The sequence below is a fragment of the Heloderma suspectum genome, chromosome 6 (assembly GCF_057233095.1).
Source record: "Heloderma suspectum isolate Gila_16-S chromosome 6, 16-S_ref, whole genome shotgun sequence".
In the NCBI taxonomy this organism is placed as follows: Eukaryota; Metazoa; Chordata; class Lepidosauria; order Squamata; family Helodermatidae; genus Heloderma; species Heloderma suspectum.
The window spans coordinates 68,175,740-68,198,154 of record NC_139463.1 but is presented as its reverse complement, the minus strand read 5'-3'; the positions used below and the strand labels follow the sequence as shown (position 1 = coordinate 68,198,154).

The window sequence follows — 22,415 nt, the reverse complement described above, 5'->3', positions numbered from 1 at the left end:
GATCTAATGTACTTTTTCAGGCTTTGTGGAGGCATGTGGGAATGAGGAGATCCAAGGCCTCACCCATCATGCCCCTGGGGTGCCTAATTTTTGCCCCCATGAGCCACCGAGTACTGAGGATAGTACAATGACAGTGAGGCTTTCTGCTGTGGCATTGGGTAGGCCTCTGATGGTGGACCTCCCTCTCCATGTGCAGGCAGAGGGAGGTCTGCAGCATCTAATGGCCCATCAGCTGCCCTTCCTGGGATCTTAGGATTGCTTCCTAAAACCCTTTTGAAGTTTGATTACAAAATCCTGAAAACAATATTAACAACAAGGCTGAAACAAATGCTAGGAAGGTAAATTCATAAGGACCGGGGTGCTTTATTCCAAGACATTACTGGACACTTAATATTAAAGTTTAAACATTGTAAAATATTTGAAGAATCTTAAAATACCAGCCACAATAGGGTTTTCTTAGATGCAGAAAAAGCCTTTGAGAAGTTTGAATGGAAGTTTCTTGTAGCTTACCTTAAAAGATTTAACTTTGGGGTACACTTTTGAAACTAATTAGTGTTAGAGGTGATAAACCTAAAGCAAAGTTATTAGTCAATAGGTGCACGTCAAAACTCTTTTAAGATGAGGAGGGGAGCTATATACAAGGATGCCTGTTTTCAGCACTTTTGGCATAACAATCGAACCATTTTGAAATCTCTGTGAAACAGGAGAAAGAAGATTTAAGTATGAGAGAACCCCATTATAAGATTCTGGAACAGCAAAGACAAAACGGATACACTTATAAAGCTATATTGTGAGGTTTCTGTTTGTTAAATCAACGTAGACATAATGGAAGCAATTGGGATAAATATCAAAGAATATTATGAGTACTTGTATGCTGTTAAGTTGGCTGAAATGACTTCGGTGTCCATTTAAATACCTAGCTGTGTATTTAAGTAAAGAAGAGGGATGGGAGAGGAGTATTGTTCAGTTTGGAGAACTAATTTTCATTCCCTGTTACGATGCAGTTCTCCAATTTAAGAAATGCACACAAAATACATATGTTAGGAGAAAGTGCACACGAAAATACGTATATTAATGAAAATAATGTGTAAAAATCCATCATACGAGGGGAAATTGCTTGTAAGAAATGTGTATATTAGGCAAAATTGCATACAAAAATGTGTGTATTAGGAGAAATGCACACGATAATACATATGAATTTTCATGCAGACTTTTAAAAAGAAAGTTCACAAACCGACGTGGAAATGGGAACTTTAGCTTGGAAAAATGAGAAACTGAGAGAAACCAACATTCACAGATCTGTCCATCCCTAGGAAAGAATAGTAGTAACTTGTTTAAAATCAACTTTTCTGAATTTATTAAGAACATATACAAAGCTATCACTCTATGGACAGGTTTGAATACATCTTTCTTAAGTGGGATTAATGAAGTTAAAAATTAATACGATCTCTAAATTCATATTTTTATTTTGGCATTTATCTATTACAATGCATGAAAAAGTGTTGAGATATTGGCATAAATATTGATATATTTCATCTGGTATTGTGAGAGAACTAGGATTAAAGTGAAGATAATGTAGGATCATTGAGAAAAATGAGGTTTATGGGATGCCGAAGGTATACTTACATTATCATGCAGAGAGACAAACAGATTTTGATTGTATGACTGAAGGGAGATAAAGATCGGTCTTGTATTTTTCCAAAACGTTCATTGGTATGGATAAAAAAGAATCAGAGGCACAGCTATTATGAAAACAGCAATTTTATTGTGAATACTTCCCTCAGAGTTTGGGATAAGTACCTATTGAAGATAATAACAGGCATTTCTCTGTCAGCTTCAGTAACTGAGAATGGTAATTTCAGTTTAGACTGGCCTTTAGGATGTTTTGACCAGGGAAAAGCATAAGAGAGACAAATATATAAATTTATATGAGGGGTTGTCTTTTAAAATCTTCAAAAGAATTATCAGAAAATATGAGGGAAGCTCTTATGCCTTTTTATTGGCATTGCCAAGAAGGAGCCAAACAAAAGGTTGTGAGGCACTTTGTGGAGCCTCCTTGGCCATTTTAAAACAAAAGTCAACCACTGGAGACTGCAGTGAGGAGTGGTTTGGGGTGCTTAACCCTTTAACAGCATTCAGTTTATCCTCTCAAAATCACCTCCTCAGGCTGTCTCCACCCACCATGCTGGGTAAATATATATATGAATCCTCATATCTTTTTCCCCCACAAGAAAAAAAGTGGGGGCAGTTTTAAGAAGGAAAAACACCAGTGGCTAAAGAGTTAAACCACCCATTCCTCCTTTTGCTTGTTGTTGTTGTTGAGGTGGGACTGGGGAGACATTGTGGCATGCCCAAAATTTCTCTCTCTCTCTCTCTGTTTTGCAGGAGGAAGAAAATGGAAACAGAACAGGTGTGTAACTATGCTTCTGTTATCTTGCATTGGGAGTGGGTTTTCAGTCATGTCTGTTAATCATAATTGTCAAGGCCCACCAGTGTGTTTTAACTTTACAAAGCAAGAGTGTATGTTTAGGATATTTTAACTTTTAAGGCATATCTAATTCAGTGATCCTAAGTGTGCATTCTTGTTTAAGAGAATAAGATGTACCTTGCTAGAGTAGACCAAAGTCAGTTCAGCATTCTTTGCAAGAATCCTACCAGTCAGTAGGTGCCACATTGTCCAGTGGAAATTGGCCCATGATCCACCAGTGAATTACAGCCTACCACAGACTTCACCAGCCTGTTGCCCTCCAGATGTGTTGGCAGATGTGTTGGATTGAAACTTATGGGAGTCTGGAGGGCACCAGGTTGTGGAAGGCTGGTCTACCATGTACTCATCCTTGCCTTACAAAATACTGTGTCTGTCACCATTTCCACGAACAAGACAAACCGTTCTTGAGAGATTGTCTGGAAGGTGACATTCACAACCCAGCAACAAAGCATGAGTTCTCTTCCTGGGTTGTTCATGGCTAACAACTTATAGTTAAACCATAGTGCAGGGTTTGCACATAACAACCCACGATTCAACGACAACCCATACTCAAACCATACTCTGGGTATTCATTACTTGTGAACCAGGCCATTGTATGCCCAGGAGTATATTCCCAACCTGTCTCCAAACCAAGAGGATTGAGTGCAGTGAAGTCTTGTGTGTGGGTGGTTACCCCAGAATGCTCTGATGTGTGCGTTCACACATTTTCCTCACAATTCCTTGCAAATCTGTGGAGCGCTGCTTCCTAGAGAGGAAGTAGCTGTGCCTTCTCTGATGTAGGCACATTGAGAGGAGATGGTAGGGCCGCCTCTGCATCTTATTGCTAACAGATTTGCGCTGTTCTTTGTAAAGTAGAATCTTGCAGTGACACAGTTGTGGTGTGTTATAAAACTGCCTTCCTCCCCACTGCCTCTCAGGTCTCCTTGCAAATCTCCCCTGCCCTCAATCAAACCATGAATTTGAAGTGATTCAGAGGAAGGCGTGTATAATGTGGCATCTTGCTTGTATCTTTTTTTATTTTCCTTTCCTTGAGCTGCCCTGTTCTGTCACACAACGTTAATCCTCAGTGCAATTCACTGGCTATTTTAGTTCTTGGCCCACCAATCATCCATGCATTCTGATTAAAATGCTAAATCGTTTTCTAAAAATAGAACCAGGCCCAGCCCAAAGCCTGTTGCATCTGTTTGAGGCCATTCACACATGCAACTAAGATGCACCCACGAACTCCTGGCCCTTGGCAAAACTGCTGTGATGCCACAGAATGTTCCTCTTGGCCTGCAAGCAAGGAAGTGTTACCTCCAGGAGTGGCATAAAGAGTAGACTGAGGACCAATCTGTACGTTACTTTTCGGCAACGTAAATTGCTGGTGCAGCCCCCCACCTGATCTGGATTGGGAGCACAGCAGGGGGCAAAGGGCTAAAGCTCCCTACCCCAATGCTAGAGGCCAGATTGGGTCTCCTGTGCTTACCTTTGAGTAAAAAGAAGAAAAAAAAGACGTAGCTGCTAACATAACATGCAAAACAGGGGTGTAGAATCTCAGTTCTGGGAACCAAATTTGTCTTTTCTGGGGTCCCAATCCTGCCTTCTGGGGTACCACAATGGACCCCCCCCCCGGCTCCATTCCCTTCCTCTGACCAACAATCATTTGATGGTTTCCTGGGCTTTGTGCAGTTTTTTCCCCGATTCTAAAAGGCTGGAATGCTTCTCCATAGTTATTAGCAATTCTCCATAGTTATTAGCAATAAGCTAAAACATGCTGGTATTTTGGCCCTGCCCCACCCACCACTGGACCGCAGCCCCCAAGAGCTTCTCCAAAATGGAATTCAGCCTCCACAATGAAAGAGGTTCAACACCCCGATGTAAAATATCACATAGAATAACATGTAACTTTGCTCTGAGGCTTGTAGTGTTGGCCACGCAGGATCCATGGTCTTCTTATCTAACAGCCAAGCTTAACAGCCAAAATCCAAATCTACACTGTTCCTAGAACCAGCTTCTCCATATTTTCTGAGGCTGAAATACCCCTGTATATCTTCCCATTCCACCTTGACACTACTGCAGTTGTATCCTGTACTTCTAACAACCATCTAGATTGATATGTCCCTCTTCACCACACCCTAATCCATTCTGGCTTGCAACCTTATCTATGCTGCGCGCGCTCTCTCTCTCTCTCTCTCTCAAGAAAGAGAGAGAGAGAGAGAGAGGATGGGAGCTCTGGTTACAGAAGTTTGAGGGGCAGTCCCAGGATTCCTTCCAAGGTAACTGGAAGGTGGCTTAGTCTGAAAACAGCTATGTTGCAGTCCATAATCCTATGGTGTGCTCCCTTCACCAGTTGAAGGACAGGTCTGCAACTCCAGTGCCTTGAGGCAGGATTTTGAGCTGAGCAGATCTGATGCCGTCAGAACAGATCACTGCTCTTTATCCTTGATAGAAAACGTTTGGTTTTTCTGGGAGCTGCACTCAGTCACCCTTAAGGGGCAAGCAGTGGGCGTTGGGGACTATCCAGCTCCAGGGAACACTACTAGTCATTGGTGGGATGGCTGTGCGTCACGCCATGGTTATTTTTCAGGGAAGATTGGGCCTCAATAGATGTAACTGCTTGGCCAGTTAATCTCATAGTCAGCTCCCCAAATTCCCTGGGATTTGTTGTTGCGACTCCACTCCTGCAATCCTGTGTAAATATACCATAGAAGACGATGGTAATAAGTATAAGAGGCATCAAGACTCCTAGTGCCATGTCTCTTTCTCTCTGCCATCATACAGCTCCCCCGCGAAACCGTCTGGAACCCATGGACACCATCTTTGTGAAAAGTGTGAAGGAAGATGGGCCAGCACACCAGGCTGGCCTCCGGACAGGTGAGAAAAGGATCTTCCTCCTCCTCATTGGAGCTCCTACTACAGTTGCCTTCTGGACATTTCTTTCATGTCTGGGCCATTCGTTGGTCCTGTCATTAGTAAAACCAATGCTGAGCACTATGCCCGCTCCACAGTTTCCCTGGTTGTTCCACCCTTGTGTCTACAGTGGCAGCCCCAAAGATTTGCCCATGAGCCCCCAGTTGACCTATGATCTGATCCTCTTCCACTTTGCCCATCTGTTGGCGCTCTACTGCCTATAATCACTGCGGCCCTCAGACATTCTCCAGCAGAAGGAAGATGGTAACCCTAGTTTGTCAAGCAATGAATATATTTGAGACAGTTTGCAACGTATTTCTCTTGGTCCAGCCGTTAGCGATTTTTCTCGTGTTAAGTTCAGTAAACAAAGGAAAATAGTACCGTTGGTAAGACATGCAGAGTAATATGTTTTAAAAAGGTAAGAACAGTTAAAATATTTATTTATGATTTATTTATTTACAATATTTATATACCGCTCCACATCAAAGATCTTGGAGTGATGAACAGCACGATAAAAGAATAAAAACCCATAATTAAAACAACTGAAACATTTTAAAAGAACAGAACAGAAATATGAAAGTCAAATAATAATATAGTCAGGGCCGTAACTCTTCCACACTCCACAAGTGTAGAAATCTGTAGTGGGCTGAGAATGCAACATTCTAAGAATGTCAGCTTTCACTTTTTTTATGTAAAAAAAGCAAGTTTCTAGACCTTAAGGCTGGATCTGAAAGTGCCGACAACGTTCAAGGAGAGCCTGGTGAAATTTCAGAAACTGGAGGGACTTGAGTGAGCAGTATTTCCTGTTCAGTGAAAGAATGCACTAGAAAAAGAGCAAATGTAGCATAGTGGCTAAGACTACGAGCTGTGAACAAAAAAGTCCCCAATTCAAATCTCACCTCTGCCGGGGGGGGCGGGGGGTAGGCTAGCCATCCTCTCCGTCCTTAGCCCTCCACTTCCATCTGCAATGTAGGAATAATGCCTACCTTACAAGAAGTGCTTTAGGAAAAGCACTATGTAAATACCTATTTGTTTATTTATTAATGACGATGATGAAGTGGGAAAAAGGAGGCATCACAGTCTTGCATAGTTCCTTGCCCTTTCCCAGGATTAGCAGAAGTAGGTGAAGTTATGCAAAAAGCACACATTACATATTTTTTTCATTTCCACTGGTTTTAAAATTCAGCTTTTATTAGTGCAGGTCACCTTAGTGCAGAGGGTTTTTTTAAAAAACCTTTTTAGCACAGAGTAATGCATAGTCCTGTATATGTAATCAGTGAAAATACCTCGTATATATTTTAGATGCCCTTCCTTTTTAAAAACACATCTTCTCTCCTCCCACACCACACCCCTTCGATACTGGGTTGGCCGTAAGAAAGCAAAATAAATCCAGAATGGCTTGCCTCCCATTCATTTTGGAGTAGGTGCTTCCAGACAGAGGGCTCCTAGTGCTGCCGCACAGAAGGCATTGTGCAGCTCTTCTGTCTGTCACTCCTTGACGGATTTCCTGTGTTAAGGGAAAAGATGGGAGAAGCAGTGGGAAAACACGGGAGGGTTATGAGTAGAAGACGACACCTCCTGGAGCCCATATAAAATTCCATGAATTAGGCAGGACGATGGTGTGAGAAAAGCCTTGCCTGGAAGTGGCCTTGGGCAGGCTTTCTCTATTTCCTGTCCTCTTTTGCAGGAGACCGTCTTGTCAAAGTGAATGGTGAAAGCATCATTGGAAAAACCTACTCACAGGTCATAGGCCTCATTCAGAACTGGTGAGTTGTTCTTTTCTGTAGTCTTGCCTCATATAGTAATTTCAAGGATGCCAGTTTTATCACATGGACTTCACAGCATTGGGAGTCTAAAGTGTTCGGATATAACTGATGTTGGTAAGTCAGGTGTCTGAAAACTGCACCATCCACATGAAAACAAAAGGCTTAAAAATACAGCCCTTTAGGCTCCTTCCTTCCTTCCTTCCTTCCTTCCTTCCTTCCAGTTCAGAGGTTTTTTGTGGTTGCAGAAAGGAAAGCTTAAATTAGCCAGTCTCTCCATTTTATTTGTTTATTTTACACATTTACACTCCACTCTTCAATACATATATTTCCAGGGTGGCGTTTTACTGATGGGAAGAGTTCTGTATAACTTCAGAAGGTTGCTGGGATTATTTAATAGGCCTCTAAACAAAAGCACACGTCTTTCCTTTGCTCCATTTTAAAATGGGCTAGTCTTCTACATTAGCATTTGCTTTAGGCTTCTTGTCAAAGTACCCCCCCCGCCAATCTCATGTCTTCAGTGCTCCACCTTCTATTTATTTATATTTATTTGTATTTATTATATATTTAATCCACCCAATAACCAACATTCTCTGGTTGGATTACAAATAATTAAAAGACCAGGATGCCATACAAAAAGTTAAAAATATAAAATACAGTACAAAAAGTATTGCATTGTAGAGTTGTTTAGAATTCATTTGCTCTGTTCACCACTTCATTCATTCATTCATTCATTTATTTATTTCATTTCTATACCACCCAATAGCCAAAGTGGTTCACAAAAATTAAAACCAACGAGCACACAATAAAAACATACAAAATATATAAAACATTAAAACCACAGTAAACAATACAACCAGAATAAAACCAGAATAAAACCTATCAGCATTGCAGGGATTTAAAATACAGATTTAAAACAGCAAAGCTAAAAGTCTAAAGAGCTAAAATTCTAAAATGCCTGGGAAAATAAAAAAGCCTGGTGCCGGAAAGAATACAATGTAGGTGCCAGGCAAACCTCACTAGGGAGCTCAGTCCACAGCCGGGGTGCCACAGCAGAAAAGGCCCTCCTCTCACTAGCCACCCGCCTCACTTCCTTTGGCAGGGGCTCACAGAGAAGGGCCTCTGAAGATGATCTTGAGGTCCGGGCAGGCTCATATGGGAGGAGGCGATCCTTCAGATAACCTGGCCCCAAGCTGTCAAGGGCTTTGAATGTTAATACCAGCACTTTGAATCGGACCCAGAAATGGACTGGCAGCCAGTCTTCTGCTTTCTCCGCCTCACCTCTGCTCACTCCGGTCATCATTCTGGTGTTTTATAGCCGCTACCATAGCAGCTGCTTTGCTCATGGAGCCGTTTCCTGCCTGATAACAACCTTATGGGCCTTCTCCCATTGGGTCTGCTGCGACAAACTGCTATTTGGCTCCTCCTCTCCCAGAACCATTTCCATCAGCAGGCATTTCTACCTGTCTGCATCTGAGGGAGAGGACAGTTAACAAAGCCCACTCTGTTAGGTCACCTGGGATCAGCTGCCATTTTGGCTCTTCCTTTCCCACTCTCCTCAGTGGCCATTCCAGCTGTTCACTATAAGCTCAGTTATGTACCTTTAAGAATTGGTACCTAAATTGGCTTTCTTTCTTTCCTCCTGTTACAGATGGGGAGGGGGAGTATCTACTGGCAGATCCCCTTCTTTACAAGAGTTCCCAAAAAGAATTATTATAGGCTACAACCAGTCAAGTTAAACCTTCTCTTGCACGTTTGTCGGTCAAGCTACTTGGGGAGTTTCTAAGCCCTTTTGTCAAGGATGCTGCCCTGCAGCCCAGCTTTGGAGGGTGAGGGGAGAAGAATGCACTTTGGATTCACTTTCCCACAGTTCAGAAAACTGAGAATTTAACAAAACTTCATGAAATATCCTAAAAATACAAGAGGTAGCTTAATAACCATGTAGTCTTGCGCCTGGTGAAGGTTTTAGTGAGAAATTCCCTTTTAAAACAGTGCAGCCAAATGTCAAGTATAAAAAGGAGATTATTTGGGGAAAGCAGGGGAGGGAGGAAGAAAAAGGGAAGGCAACAAATCACACACACACACACACAGAATTCCAAACAAATATCAGTATGGTCCATCTATGATCCATCTAACTAGTTACAGGTTACCTACTTGAGTAGAAGCTTGGTTTTTTGCAGTTTCTCGCAGAGAGGATGGTCTGAGAGAGAGGCAGCATATTTGGACTCCCGATCAGACATTTTCAGGAAGACTCCAATTGAGAGCGGGGTCTCACATATTTATGGGAATGTGAAACCAGTAAAAGATGGCCCCTTAGCAGTAATCGTGTTGTTTTGTCTAGTGGTGAGTTAGGCTCCGCTTCTGATGTCAGTGGTCTAGCCAGCCAATCAAAAGTTTATTTAGAGGCTGCTCTGACCTGCTGAACAACTTTGCACTTGCATTGTAAAGGTGCTAGCCAGTTCTGGCCAGTTGCCTTTTGTGACAAAAAGGATAAATTTCAGGACATTTATGCAGGATTCATTGCAGCAGCAAAATCCCATACACTCTAGGTGGCACTGTTGAGCTACATCAGAATATAGGGGTTCTTCTCACCTCCCAGCTTGTTTTTCCTTTTGTAATGTGCCCCGATGTCTTGTAATATTGCACGCCCATGGGCAGCGCTATCTTGTTTTTTAATGTCTGCACAGTGCTTAGAAAAATTTAGGGACTTCGCAAATGATAAAAGATGGTACTATGCACCCTCCACCAGGCCCTTCCACCCTTAGAGCAGAACTACACTTTACGAGAATCGTGGGGCTGCCCCTGAAAACAGCATCCCTGCGTCAAGTTCTTGTCCTCCCTATCCCTGTGTCCCCTCCCCTCAATATCATTGCCTTCTGTTGGTGGCCAAGGAAGTGCACAGTGTGGTGTTGTCAGAATATAGAATAAGTTGTTGTGTTGTTGTTTTTACCAAACATTATGAAGCGGGGTAATACAAGAACTTGTGACTACCTATGTTTCTCGTCATGCATAGTTCCATCCTCATAGTCTGAAGATTCTGGTTCCTCAGGTGTGTTAAGTGAGTTGTTTGGTGAGTCTGATAATGGGTTTAAGTGCCCCACTTCCAGCCTCCCAGGCTCTTACGAAAATGTATCTGTTCCCCAGACCAGCAGGGGTTCTACATTCAGCGCTTAAAAGCTTTGCGTGCTCTTTAACCAAAGAGAAAATGGCCTGATAAAAGACATTATCTTTGCCCTGTTTTCTTATGTGGCATTGAGCCCCATATCTAATTAGCATTCAGAATTGCATATGGGACGTGGGAAGGCAAACCTGACCTGAGCGGGAGACCTAAATATAGCGAATGGGGAACGTGCAGAGTGAAATCTATCCAGCTAGGGAACTATATATATAAAATGCCTGGCCCAGAAGCATCAAAGGCGTGTGGAAAAAGATAACCTAGCCAGAGGAAAACAGAGAGAGGACAAGTTGGCAGACAAGCTGCAAAAAGCAACTCAAAACATTGCTCGTCGGAGGATTTGCAAGGCATATGAAAAGTTTGGTATGGACTGTTTCCCCCCTCTTCCTGGCTTGTGGCTCTCCTCAGAGTTGGCTGGGAGCTCATGGGGAAAATTGGAGCTGGAAAAATCCTGAATGCCTGGTTGCCACAAAATCCAGAGCCAGCTCCTGGATTTGGGAAATATTTTCCCCTCATTGCTGAGGGAAAGAAATGTTTGACTTTTTCCACCTGAGGTAAAAAAGAAAGAAGAGAGAATGAAAACAAAACTTAGAATGGGAGAAACTAAGATCAGTATAGCCTGGCCTCGAGGGAGGGGGTCTTCTTGCCAATGAGTCTGATGGATTAAATAGTTATTAACTATTTTGATCTGCTCATTGTAGTGTGGTAACTACGTGGGAGCCGTGAGCCAGGAAAATCCCTGGTTACAATCTGAGGGCCTAACTAGATGTTATGCAGAATGAGTAGCTGCTACTGACTCATGTCTAACCCACGCATCTCCCCAGTAACGTCTAGTAGAAAAAACATGTGATGTGATGTCATCGCATTCGTCAAGACAGAAAGTCAGTCCCTGGCATTTCCAGTTAAAAGACCTGTGGTAGCAAGACTAGGAAAGACTTCTTGCAACCTGAGGAGGCTGCTGCTAAGTCAGAGAATAGGTGGTACTGAGGTAGATGGGCTGTTAAACTGACTTCATGTAAAGCAGTTTTTCCAATATGGCTTAGGGCCTGGTACATAAGGGGCCTCCATCTTCCACGGGCACCTGCCTGTGCATTGAGACCATCAATGGAGGACCTTGTCTGGGGGCCTTCGCTTTCTAAAGTCAGGCAGGTAGCGACCACTGACTGGGACTTGGCTATGGCACCCAATTTATAGAATGTTTTCCCCAGGGAGGCTTGCCTGGTGCTACCTACTATGACAGCACAGTCCTATCCCCACTTACCTGGGCGTAAGCCCCATTGAACTCACTGTATACGACTGCACTGTTAATGTCCATTTGGTGCCAAGCAATTTTTTTTTGTTTTTCTCCACCCTTTTTAAACATTAACTAAAAGTGTTTTTAATCTGCTGCTTTGGTTTTAATTCTGGTGGGATTCTTGTATATTCTATAGCTTCTGCTCTTCTCACAGAATCATAGAATAGTAGGGTTGGAAGGGGCCTACAAGGCCATCGAGTCCAACCCCCTGCTCAGTGCAGGAATCCAAGTCAAAGCATCCCTGTCAAGTGGCTGTCCAGCCTCATCTTGAATGCCTCCAGTGTGGGAGAGCCCACCACCTCCCTGGGTGATTGGTTCCATTGTCGTATTGCTCTGACAGTCAGGAAGTTTCTCCTGATGTTCAGCCGGAATCTGGCTTCCTGTCACTTGAGCCCATTATTCCGTGTCCTGCACTCTGGGATGATCAAGAAGAGACCCTGGCCTTCCTCTCTGTGACAACCTTTCAAGTACTTGAAGAGCGCTATCATATCTCCCCTCGGTCTTCTCTTCTCAAGGCTAAACATGCCCAGTTCTTTCAGTCTCTCCTCGTAGGCCTTTGTTTCCAGTCCCCTGATCATCTTCATTGCCCTCCTCTGAACCCTCTCCAGTTTGTCTGCATCCTTCTTAAAGTGTGGTGCCCAGAACTGGACACAGTACTCCAGATGAGGCCTAACCAGTGCTGAGTAGAGGGGAACTAGTACTTCCCAGGATTTGGAAGCTATGCTTTTACTAATGCAACCCAAAAGAGCATTGGCCTTTTTTGCAGCCACATCACATTGTTGGCTCATATTCAGCTTGTGATCTACAACAATTCCAAGATCCTTCTCACTTGTAGTATTGTTGAGCGAAGAGTCGCCCATATTGTAACTGTGCATTTGGTTTCTTTTTCCTAGATGCAGAACTTGGCATTTATCCCTATTAAATCTCATTCTGTTGTTTTCTGCCCAGCACTCCAGCTAGGGATGTCAGAGAATTCCGCCACGGATCTCGGTGAGGCCGAATGCCAGTACATTCGGCTCCCCGAAATCCGTGGCAGAACAAAGCCCCCCCCCCCCCCCGGTGAAATGGGCCCGGAACGGAGCACCTACCTGCTGCCGTCTGCGCTGACGTGCTTACATGGGCCATTTGCGTCCCTGCGGAAGCCGTGATAGGCTACGTAAATATTTACGTAGGCTAAAACAGCAAAAAAAGGGAACGCAAATGGCAGCCGCTGTAGCCACTGCCATTTGTGTCCGCTGTTGTTTTTTTTTTGCTGTGATAGGCTACGTAAATATTTACGTAGCCTATCATGGCAAAATACAGGGACGCAAATGGCGGCGGCTACATCCCTGCAGGCCACCCAGCCGGATCCCTGCGGATCCCTGCAGGTCCCTGCGGGCGGCCCCGGCTGGCGGCTCTGCGGAACCTCCGTGGAGCGGAACCAGCCAGAGAGAATTTCGGGGGGAGGGATGGAGCGCCTCCCCCCCCCCACGAATGTCACCCTTTGACAAGGTAAGTGACTTTCGTACATCCCTAGCTCCAGCCTATCAAGATCACTTTGAATTTTGTTTCTGTCTTCCAGGGTATTAGCTGTCTCACCCAATTTTGTGTCATCTCCCAATTTGATCAGCATTCCCTGCACCTCCTCCTCCAAGTCACTCATAAAAATGTTGAAGAGCACTGGGCCCAGGACTCAGCCCTGCGGTACCCCGCTCGTTACCTCTCCCCAGTTTGAGAAGACCCCATTGATAAGCACTCTTTGAGTATGATTCTGTAGCCAACTGTGGATCCACCGGATCGTTGTTTCATCTAGCCCACTTTGAGCTAGTTTGCTCATCAGGATATCATGGGGCACTTTGTCAAAAGCTTTGCTGAAGTCAAGGTAGTGTTCCCACAGTCCACAGAGGAGATTACCTGATCAAAAAATGAGCTCAGATTAGATTAGATCAGATTTTAATTGTTTTTTGTTCTGTTGATATTATTGTTTTTGTTTGTTTAGACTCTCACTGGATGCAATCCTATGCATGTTTAGACAGAAAAAGAGTCCTACAGCTCTCAGAATTTCCCCAGCCAGTATGGCTAGCTGGGGAATGCTGGGAGCTGTAGGATTTTTTTTTTCTATCTAAACATGCATAAGATTGTGCCCTGAGAGTATTATACTTAAGGACAGGACTTAAGTTCCAAACAAACAAGAATAAATAAAGGCAGGATATAAATGTAATAAATAAATAAATAAACAAACAAACAAACAAAAAGTTGCGATTTACTTTCCAATTTGATCTGGCTGGCTAGAGGTGCCCTTGCATGGACTTTCCACCACCACCACCTCTGCTTCATGAAGGTTAAAGGGCTAAAAATCGGGCAAAGGACTCTTCAGCTTTCCCCTTATTCAAGCCACTGTCACAGTGACGTGAGCAAGGGCAGTGGAGATAGGGCCTACTGAGTGAACTCTGCCCCACAGAGGAAAAAAAAAAGGAAAGGTTCCTGCTGTGCAAGCACTGGGTCATTGCTGACCCCTAGAGGGATGCCGCTTGCGCTGGCGTGTCCATGGCAGACTGTGGCAGGGTGATTTGCCATTGCCTTCCCCAGTTGTGACTACCTTTCCCCCAGCAAGCTGGGTACTCATTTTACCGACCTCGGAAGGATGGAGACTGAGTCGACCTGAGCCAGCTACCCGAGACCCAGCTTCTGCTGGGATCGAACTCATGTCATGGGGAGAGTTTCGGTTGCATAACTAGACATACCTGAAATCCCACAGCAGGTGAAGCAGCATCAGGGGTGATTTTTGAGCAGAAAAATATCCTGTGGGGGAAAGGGTTAAGCACTCCCGTTCTTTCCTGCCCCTGCTACTTTTCCGCTCAAAAATGCAGCCTTCTGAGGTTACATTTTATTAAACAAAACACTCACTCTGGACTCAGTTACGTGCATTTGCTTGTAACCTATAGTTTGACTCTTCTATTGTGGCAATGGGGGGAGTGGCTTGATGGAGGGTTGCGCTGGTGAGAAGAAGGCTTTCCAGTGACAACACTGGGTCACTAGAGGAGGCACTGTGGCCCTAACCATGTTAATGCCCTGTTGTACATGACAATATCTCAAATATAATCCTGGTGTCCTTTTACTGGTTTGGGGAAAGGAAATGTGAGTGCGTGCACGAGAGCTGGAATACTTTGAGAGCGGTGGTGCACTAAAATTAATTTTAGAGTCTGAACATAATGGTCTTTTGAGTGGGGGAAGGTCCCCTCTTCAGATGGTAATGTGTCTCACTTCATTTACTTCAAAATGTAGTAAGCCAGCCTTGCTGCATTACTTCAAAATGTGGTAATCCAGCCCTGCTGCATTTGGGAAACCTCCTGCTCATTCTTCTGAATGGGGCCCTGGACTTCTACCCCAAAGTCCAACCCTGAATGCACCACTGCTTTGAGGGGTGGGGGTGGTTTGGTTACAGTGTAGTGGGGCAGAGAGTTCCTGTTTATCCTTCCTCTTTTTAAGAACATCCTTCTCTCCTCTGCAGTGAAGATGCTTTGGAACTCTCTATCATGCCCAAAGATGAGGATATTCTCCAGCTGGTGAGTGCTTTGCCAATGCTTGGGGATGTTACCTCAAGATACCGCAGAGATTAAGGTCCAGTTCAGGTGATATTCTTCCCCTCCATGTTGTGGGAGAGCGAGAGCATTTGCACACAATTTGAAGCCTATCTTTGCAACATGAAGGGCTAGGAACTTGTTTTTGTTCATTTGTTTCTTTGCAAAATAAGAGCTGAGATGTCTAGGGTGGTTCATTCTACAGCCAAAGCAACCCCCTGTAGTTCTGTGATACTGTTACAGAATCATGCACTGCACTGATTGTCATTTATGTGATATCCTTAATGTGCAAAGTGTCTCACTCTGTGCTGAGTGTGCCATTGGAACACTCCTTTACAGTGAGCTGCTGCTGTTCCCATTTTACAGGTGTGGCAACTGACTCAGAGAGAGAGGTGTCTTACTCAAGGCTTCTCAGTGAGCCCAAAGCTCCAACCTCACTTCCCCATCTGTAAACTGGGAACAGGAGGAACCTTTCCTTCCAGGGGAGGACAAAGAAGACAAAAGTGCTTTGCAAATTAAAATGTGCTATACATATTTGTAGCAGAATTAAATATAAAATGGAGTATAATGACAAAATTATCCTATACTCAATAAGCTCCCACCTGCTCTGAAATGCAGCCTAAACAAAATGAGACCGTGTGTTGCTGTTGGAACATTCTCAGAATTGTTAGGTGCTGTAAGTCTCCAGGGTGAGGGAGTTCCATAGGTGTAGGGTGCAGGTTCTGAGAATGCCCTTCTGTGGGTCCTCATCATACTTGGCACAAAGAGGGTCTCCTGACAGATCTAAGAGTTTGTAATGGGCCTTGAAGTCAGAAATAGCCAGCTTCTGTATTCCAGGGATGGAAGTGGGGGCACTCTCTTCCCCAGATGGTGTTCCCAGTGTGTGGAAGTGTTTTGTTGTTGTTGTTGTTGTTGTTTTTTGCTGCACGACCTGATCCCTTCACAGCTGGCCAGGCTTTAAAACAAAGTTTGTGCCACCAAGCAGCAAGGTTTTTGTCAGGCAACACATGGTTTTGGTGGGGGTGTGATGCAGAAATCCCCCAAAGCCCATGTCGATTTCTTCCCCTGACACTGTTGGGGAAAAAACACACCCTTCCTTTACAAGTGAAAGTGTTATCAAAATGTTCACTGTGTGTGTGTGTGTGTGTGTGTGTGTGAGAGAGAGAGAGAGAGAGAGAGAGAGAGAGAGAGCATGTTACAGAATATTGGTACAGCTTGTCAGCCGTAAGTTGAACATCCCTGGTCTAAAATATGCAAGACCCAAGCCATTTAGCACTTTATAGGCTCAAAATAGCACTTTGAATTGGGCTGGGAAGGCAACAGGGAGGCAATGCCTATGCAGGAGCACAGATGTTATATGCTCTCAGCAACCTCCAGAGTTGACCCAGGACAATTTAGGAGTTGCACTGAGCATTTCTGAATCAGCAACTAAAGTTTGGCAGAAGGAATCATAGCTGCAGACAGAGTTACTCTTGGTCCAGGTGTAAGGAGCTGTTCACTCAAAGTTGCTTTTGCTTTTTCACATCTTGTATAGCAAAGGAACCTTTGTGTGGGTTTCCCCTACCCTGGTGCCTCACAGGGGTGTGTCGGCATTCCTGTGGTGCGAAAGCCGGCTTGGCCAGCCAATGGGAGAACCCTGGGTTACAGAGCGACTCTTGACAGGATACACGGAAAGGAATTCTCGGCTCTCTTTATCCCTCCCACATTGGGACGTCCCAGTTTATATATATATATTTTTTAAAAAAGCCAAACTTAAAAGGAAAGATTGAGAAAGAGAGGAAATATTAGCTTGGACGTCAGAGATTCCCAGGGGAAAGGAGAACTGGTCTTTTTGAAGAAGGGAGAGAGAGAACACACGCACAACAAAGATACAGGACTGTAAATAGAGCAGCAAAGGTAATAATTGTATATTGTGAGAATTCCGCCACTACTGAAAAACAGTGTTGTGGGTATCTGTGATTGGCCTGAACTGGGGTGACTTTTCCTTGGCAGGCAAAATCTCCGATTTGTATGGAAACAAGAGCGTGGTATGTCACCCTTGTACAGCATCTAGGATAGGGTGCAAATATATTTTAGTTTATTAGCCATGGTGCCTGAGGGTTTGGCAAGGCAGGAGATGGGGGTTGAGAATTTAATTAACATCGCAAGAGCTGCTGTCAGCCAAGAGACACAAACACGTATGGCATACGTTAGCCTTCTTTTTCTCCTCTTCCTTTCTTTCGTTTGTGTCATCAGCTGTCTTAACAAGGAGGCTCTTGCTGCCCCTTTAAGCTTGAGGCCTTGTTTCAAACATAGCTCCTTTTTTGGATCTTGGCAAGTCCCTGGCCAGAAATGTGGTTTCATCTAACAGGGACAGGATTCCAGTGTCTGACAGGGAGGGTTGGGCCAGGAGTAGTTGAGAACTTTTTGGTCCTTAGCTTTGAGAACTTTTTGGTCCTTATTGCTACCTGGCAAAGGTCTTGTTATATTTGTGGCGGGTAGGTGAGGAAACAGTTCATGCTCAAACTGGGGCGGGCTGGGAGTGGGGGAGAGAAGTTGCATGTGTATCTTTCCGACCCATCTCTGTGCAATTCTGCCTGGGTTTCTACGACTGAGAAGCAGCTTGCTTTTCTTCTGCGTATGCATTGCACCCTGGGATTATATCCCATCTTGCAGTGCATCAGATGTGGGCATGAGTCAGAAGAAGATTTTTCTTCCTGGGACAAAGCACAGAGAGCTACCAGTTTCTCAAGCCTTTTTAAAAACAGAAGCGATAGCAACAATTATTCCCATCCCTACACCTTACCCTTAAGGCAAGGGCCGCAGGGATTTCTAAATAAAACACACAGCATCCATTTCTGTCAGTATTTTAACTGTTACCAACTCTGTGGCAATTCTCCGGTTTTATTTTCCAACTTTCCTCAAAACTCCAACTACGGGGAGTCTGGTCACTTAGGAGGAGTGGAGTTTGCTTTAATGCCAGAGGCAGGTTGGTGTCGTGTCGTTGTTGAAAAAGAAGAAAAGAAAAGGAATCTTACACTGCAGTCTTACTCACACTTACCCAGGAGTAAGCCCAATTAACCTCAGTGGGACTTATTTCTGTGTAAACATGCCTAGTATTGTATATCTCTCTTATATTTGAATCCTAAAGATTCTTACTTGACATCTGTCTGATATCAGTAGAAGTTAACAAATGCACTTTCAGCAGGGCTGACTCAAGGGCTCTGGACAAGACACTCTTTGTGGCCAAACTCCCCTCTGTTAGCCCCCACTCCTTGGTACCATTGGTCACTTGCCTGCCCAGAAATTAGCATGCAAGTAGCATGTGATGGTTCCTCCTTGTGACTGTTTCCGCTGCCTGCCACTTTGCCTGCCCACCCAGAGAGCCAGTGCACAGGTGGATGAGCAATGGTGGGTGGCAGGGATGAGTAGCGGTGAGTCAGAGGTCAGCCTGTCCGCCCCGCCCCCCCTGCTGCCACCACCAGCCAGGCTCCCACCTGCACTTTTGCGTTAACCTTAGCAAATGTGGGTTTGAGGACATGCATTTGCCAAGGTCATGGGTAGCTCCACCCTTTGAAGGGCCGAGCTTGTCGTTTGGGGAGCCAGGAAGGATTGCCTGAGACAGACACCATATAGGACAGCATCTCATGTATAAAGATTGCATGGGCTAGAAACTCTGCAAGCCCATACATGCTGCTAGCCATGGACTGAACTGCTGTGATTGCACAGCATCTTGTGAATTTGCAAGGCTGCTGTAGGGGAATGTGAAAGGTGCTTTTGGCTGAGGGGAAAATCTCAAACAGGGTCTAGAACAGGGTTGGGGAACGTATGGGTCTCCAGATGTTGTTGGACTGCAACTCCCCTCACCATTGGCTGATGGGCGTTGGAGTCCAACAGCATCTGGAGGGTCATACATTCCCCAGTCTAGAAACTGGAGGGGCTTTAATGATGGCATGGAGGCTGCAGATACAGAGTAGATTGGGAAGCAGGGGATGAGTGCCAGGGAGCTGGAGAGCAGCCATGCTTGCCAAGGAGGAAGTCTGCAGAAGGGGAAAGAAGCACTCAAAAGTGCCCAAGTTCAGGGGGTGGGCTGTGTGCTGCTTGGGGAGAGGGATGCAAATGGATGCAGAGGGGCGAATATCCCCCCCCCCCCCACGCCGCCAGATAGTTTACTGCCAGGCTCCAGAGTGTGTGCATATGTGTGTGTGCATAATTCAGGTCAGAAACTGTTTTTGCTAGAGGGCTGCTTTGGGAAGGGGATGAGAGATGATCGGCCAAGGCCTTCCTCTTCAAAGCACTGCTACCTCCAAGCTCTGCTCTTGCCACTTGGTTGGCATCTGGAAAGTCAGGCGACACATTTCTGGGGGGCGGGATTGGGCCAGACACAAGCAGTTGCTGGCACCTAGTATATAATGCTGGTATACGCAGCCACATGTTTTGGTGAGAAAATGTAACAACTATCTCCCCGTCATTGGTAGCCTACTTCTCTGTACGGGTAAAGAGTTGCCTCTTGATTACTCAGCTGCCAACCCTATCCTTACTCATTTTTTCTCCCCCCCCTTCTCCAGGCATATTCTCAAGATGCCTACTTAAAGGGCAATGAACCGTACTCCGGAGGGGCCCAGAGCATCCCTGAGCCGCCCCCCATATGCTATCCTCGTAAAACGTACCCGTTCCAGTCACGGCCCTCCCCTCGGGATGTTTCAGCAGCTGAGACGTACCAGGGACAGCAGGTGGACAACAGACAGCCATACCATTCGGGGTCCTCAGGCCCATCTTCTGCCTTGAACAGCACTGCAGTCCACAGAACCCCCTCGAGTGCCTGGGCTGAGTCCCCACAGAACTTCAGTAGCAACCATTCCAGCCCTGCCCACCGCACAGAGGAGATCCCATATGGAGTGACTCCGAGGGTGCCTGTCCCGAGGCCCCTCCCAGCTTCTGGTTCTTTCTCCCGCTACTCCAATAGCAGTTGCCCTGGTTCTATAGCCTCCCCGTTGCCTGAGAGGTACTGTGTCCCTCCCACTCCCTCTATGCCCAACCACGCCTGCTACGGGCCCCCCAAACATCTTCCTGACCATCGATCTCATGGCGGGTTGAAAGACACTCCCCGTGAGGGCCGGCCCTCCCGGGACTGCATCGGGGCCGGCCCCAAATCTGTCAGCCGTCTAGAATGCCAACAGGCCTTGTCCAACTGGATCTCGAGCCAAGTGCCACGGCGAAGCTCGTCAGAGGAGCGCCGCTGTGCCATGCCACCTCGCTACCGGAGCGTCTCACAAGACCGTCTGGGGGATGCCCCGGCCCCCCGGGGTTGGCCTCACAGTGCTTCCCAAGACACCTTAATCCAGTCCCCTGCCCATGAAGGCTGGAGTTACCGGGCCAGATCAGATAACTATCTGGTGAAATATGGGCAATCCTTGGAAGCTCTTGAACAGGGTGCCTTGGTTTCTCCTAGATACGAGAGGTGTATGTGGCCACCAGACAGGTTTTACCGGCACGGGCAAATTAACCGAGCCCAGCCTAACCAGCCAGGTTCTTATATTCCTTCTGCCTCTTCCAGGGATCCACCCCCTGTGCATGTGCAAAAACACCCTTCCCAACCCAACCTCCAGAGCATTGATGATTCTGGGTATATTGGGTACCGGAGCTACAGCCCCTCATTCCAGCGCCGGACTGGTTTGCTCCATGCCCTTTCTTTCCGGGATGCTACTTTTGGTGACCTTCCGACATTTAATCTTTCTCAAAGGCAAGGAAACCACTCAACGCCACCTTACGTTGAGAGGTCTTTGCCCACCGCTGTGCTCCCAAATGCCCCTGTTCCTTGCCCGGACCCTCCCTTGGGCAGTAGCCCCGAGACCCCGATGGACCAAAGACCAACCAAACAAGAGAATGACACGAGGCCTCTTGATCAGGCTTCTCCATCTCTGGCTACGGAACGGCTGCAGCCTGAGGCTGAGGATAAAAGGGACGAGGTGGTTCTCCGGCAGAAGCCCCCAACTGGACGCAAAATGCCCCCTCCCGCAAGGCAGATGAATTTTGTCTTCCCGGATGACATGAAGGAAACAGACATTTGCGATCCGGCTCCGCTGGTGCTGGCAGCCAGTAAAGAGAGCAAACGAGGAGTAGCCCCGTTGGCTACACCGGAGGATTCACTCGCGTCCATCCCATTTATTGGTAAGTAGAGAATGCAGGTTGCTGTACTTGGGAAAGAGGCGTTGGACCAGTGTACGTTTGCTGCCGAGTTCTCCCTATTGCAAAGTTTTGAGGCGAGTTTGAAGAATTGGAGGAGGCCAGTGCAAGTTCCACAGGGAGGATTTCCTGGCTGGGGTGATGGGAGTTGTAGTCCAACACAACTGGGGGGACCCAGTTGGTGAAGGCTTCTTTAATCTTTCCCTCCCCGGACTTCGGCCCATCCCAGCTGGCTCAATGGAGTCAGTGTACTTTCCCATCACTGTCACGAGGCCACGCCTTCAGGAGATCCCGGGATGCTCCTGGCAATAGAAACCCTTTTGTGCTGGCAGGCAGAAATACCCAGGACTTTCCTGGGAGGTTGCGGGCAAAAGGACCCATTCATAGTGACTTGTTTTACCTGGATGAGCCCCTCTTCCTTCTTTTGGTGATGCTAATGTGCAGGTACACTGCTACTGTTTTGAAAGGTGGGTGCAAGCATGCCCCAAATTTAGTTCTGCACTTGGCTCCATGCTTTAGGTATAGTATAGGCAAGATCCTACAATGTGAAGAAGGGGAGCAGGGTGGAGATTTCAACCCCTTGGGCCCCTGGTTGTGGTTGAGCAGGAAGGGGAGACTGGCCGAGTGGTTCTTGGCTGAAGAGGCCTCCGGATTTCTCAGTGCAGGGACTCAGGGAGCAAACAGTGGAGAGGATGCAAAAGCTGGGACAAACTGCAGCCAAAGTATAGACCCACCCACAGTGCATGGGCAGGGCTTTCTCCAGGTGAAATAACTACACTCTTCATGGCAGCCCTGTCCGCTTTCCAGCGAACCCTTGCGCAATATAGAAGTGGTCAGAGCTATCACTGTTGGGGTGACCTCACCCACTGAAGCATGGTGACATCACACCATGGTCATGATGTACAGTACTTTTGCCTGTACATATTTCCTGTTTGTATCTCAATACAGAGACCGAAAAATAATTATGGATGGTCATTAAAACTTTGCTAAAACAACAAAGCCGGTGGTGGCCTAAGACTTTTGCACAGTACTGTAGGTGGAGCTACAGGTGGCCCACCTTGGCTGTAGCTTTTGCCAC

At 46.0% G+C, this 22,415-nt stretch overlaps 1 protein-coding gene across 1 annotated transcript in view; it reads left to right on the top strand.

The window, feature by feature from the left end:
* The window catches only part of ARHGAP23 (Rho GTPase activating protein 23), a 129,224-nt gene that overhangs the window by 53,914 nt on the left and 52,895 nt on the right, over positions 1 to 22,415 (top strand). The window contains exons 3-7 of the mRNA XM_084804720.1: positions 2,386 to 2,410; positions 5,252 to 5,344; positions 7,068 to 7,146; positions 15,103 to 15,157; positions 19,720 to 21,322. Of these exons, the coding sequence (XP_084660846.1) occupies positions 2,386 to 2,410; positions 5,252 to 5,344; positions 7,068 to 7,146; positions 15,103 to 15,157; positions 19,720 to 21,322 (1,855 nt within the window). The remainder of the gene's footprint in view (positions 1 to 2,385; positions 2,411 to 5,251; positions 5,345 to 7,067; positions 7,147 to 15,102; positions 15,158 to 19,719; positions 21,323 to 22,415) is intronic.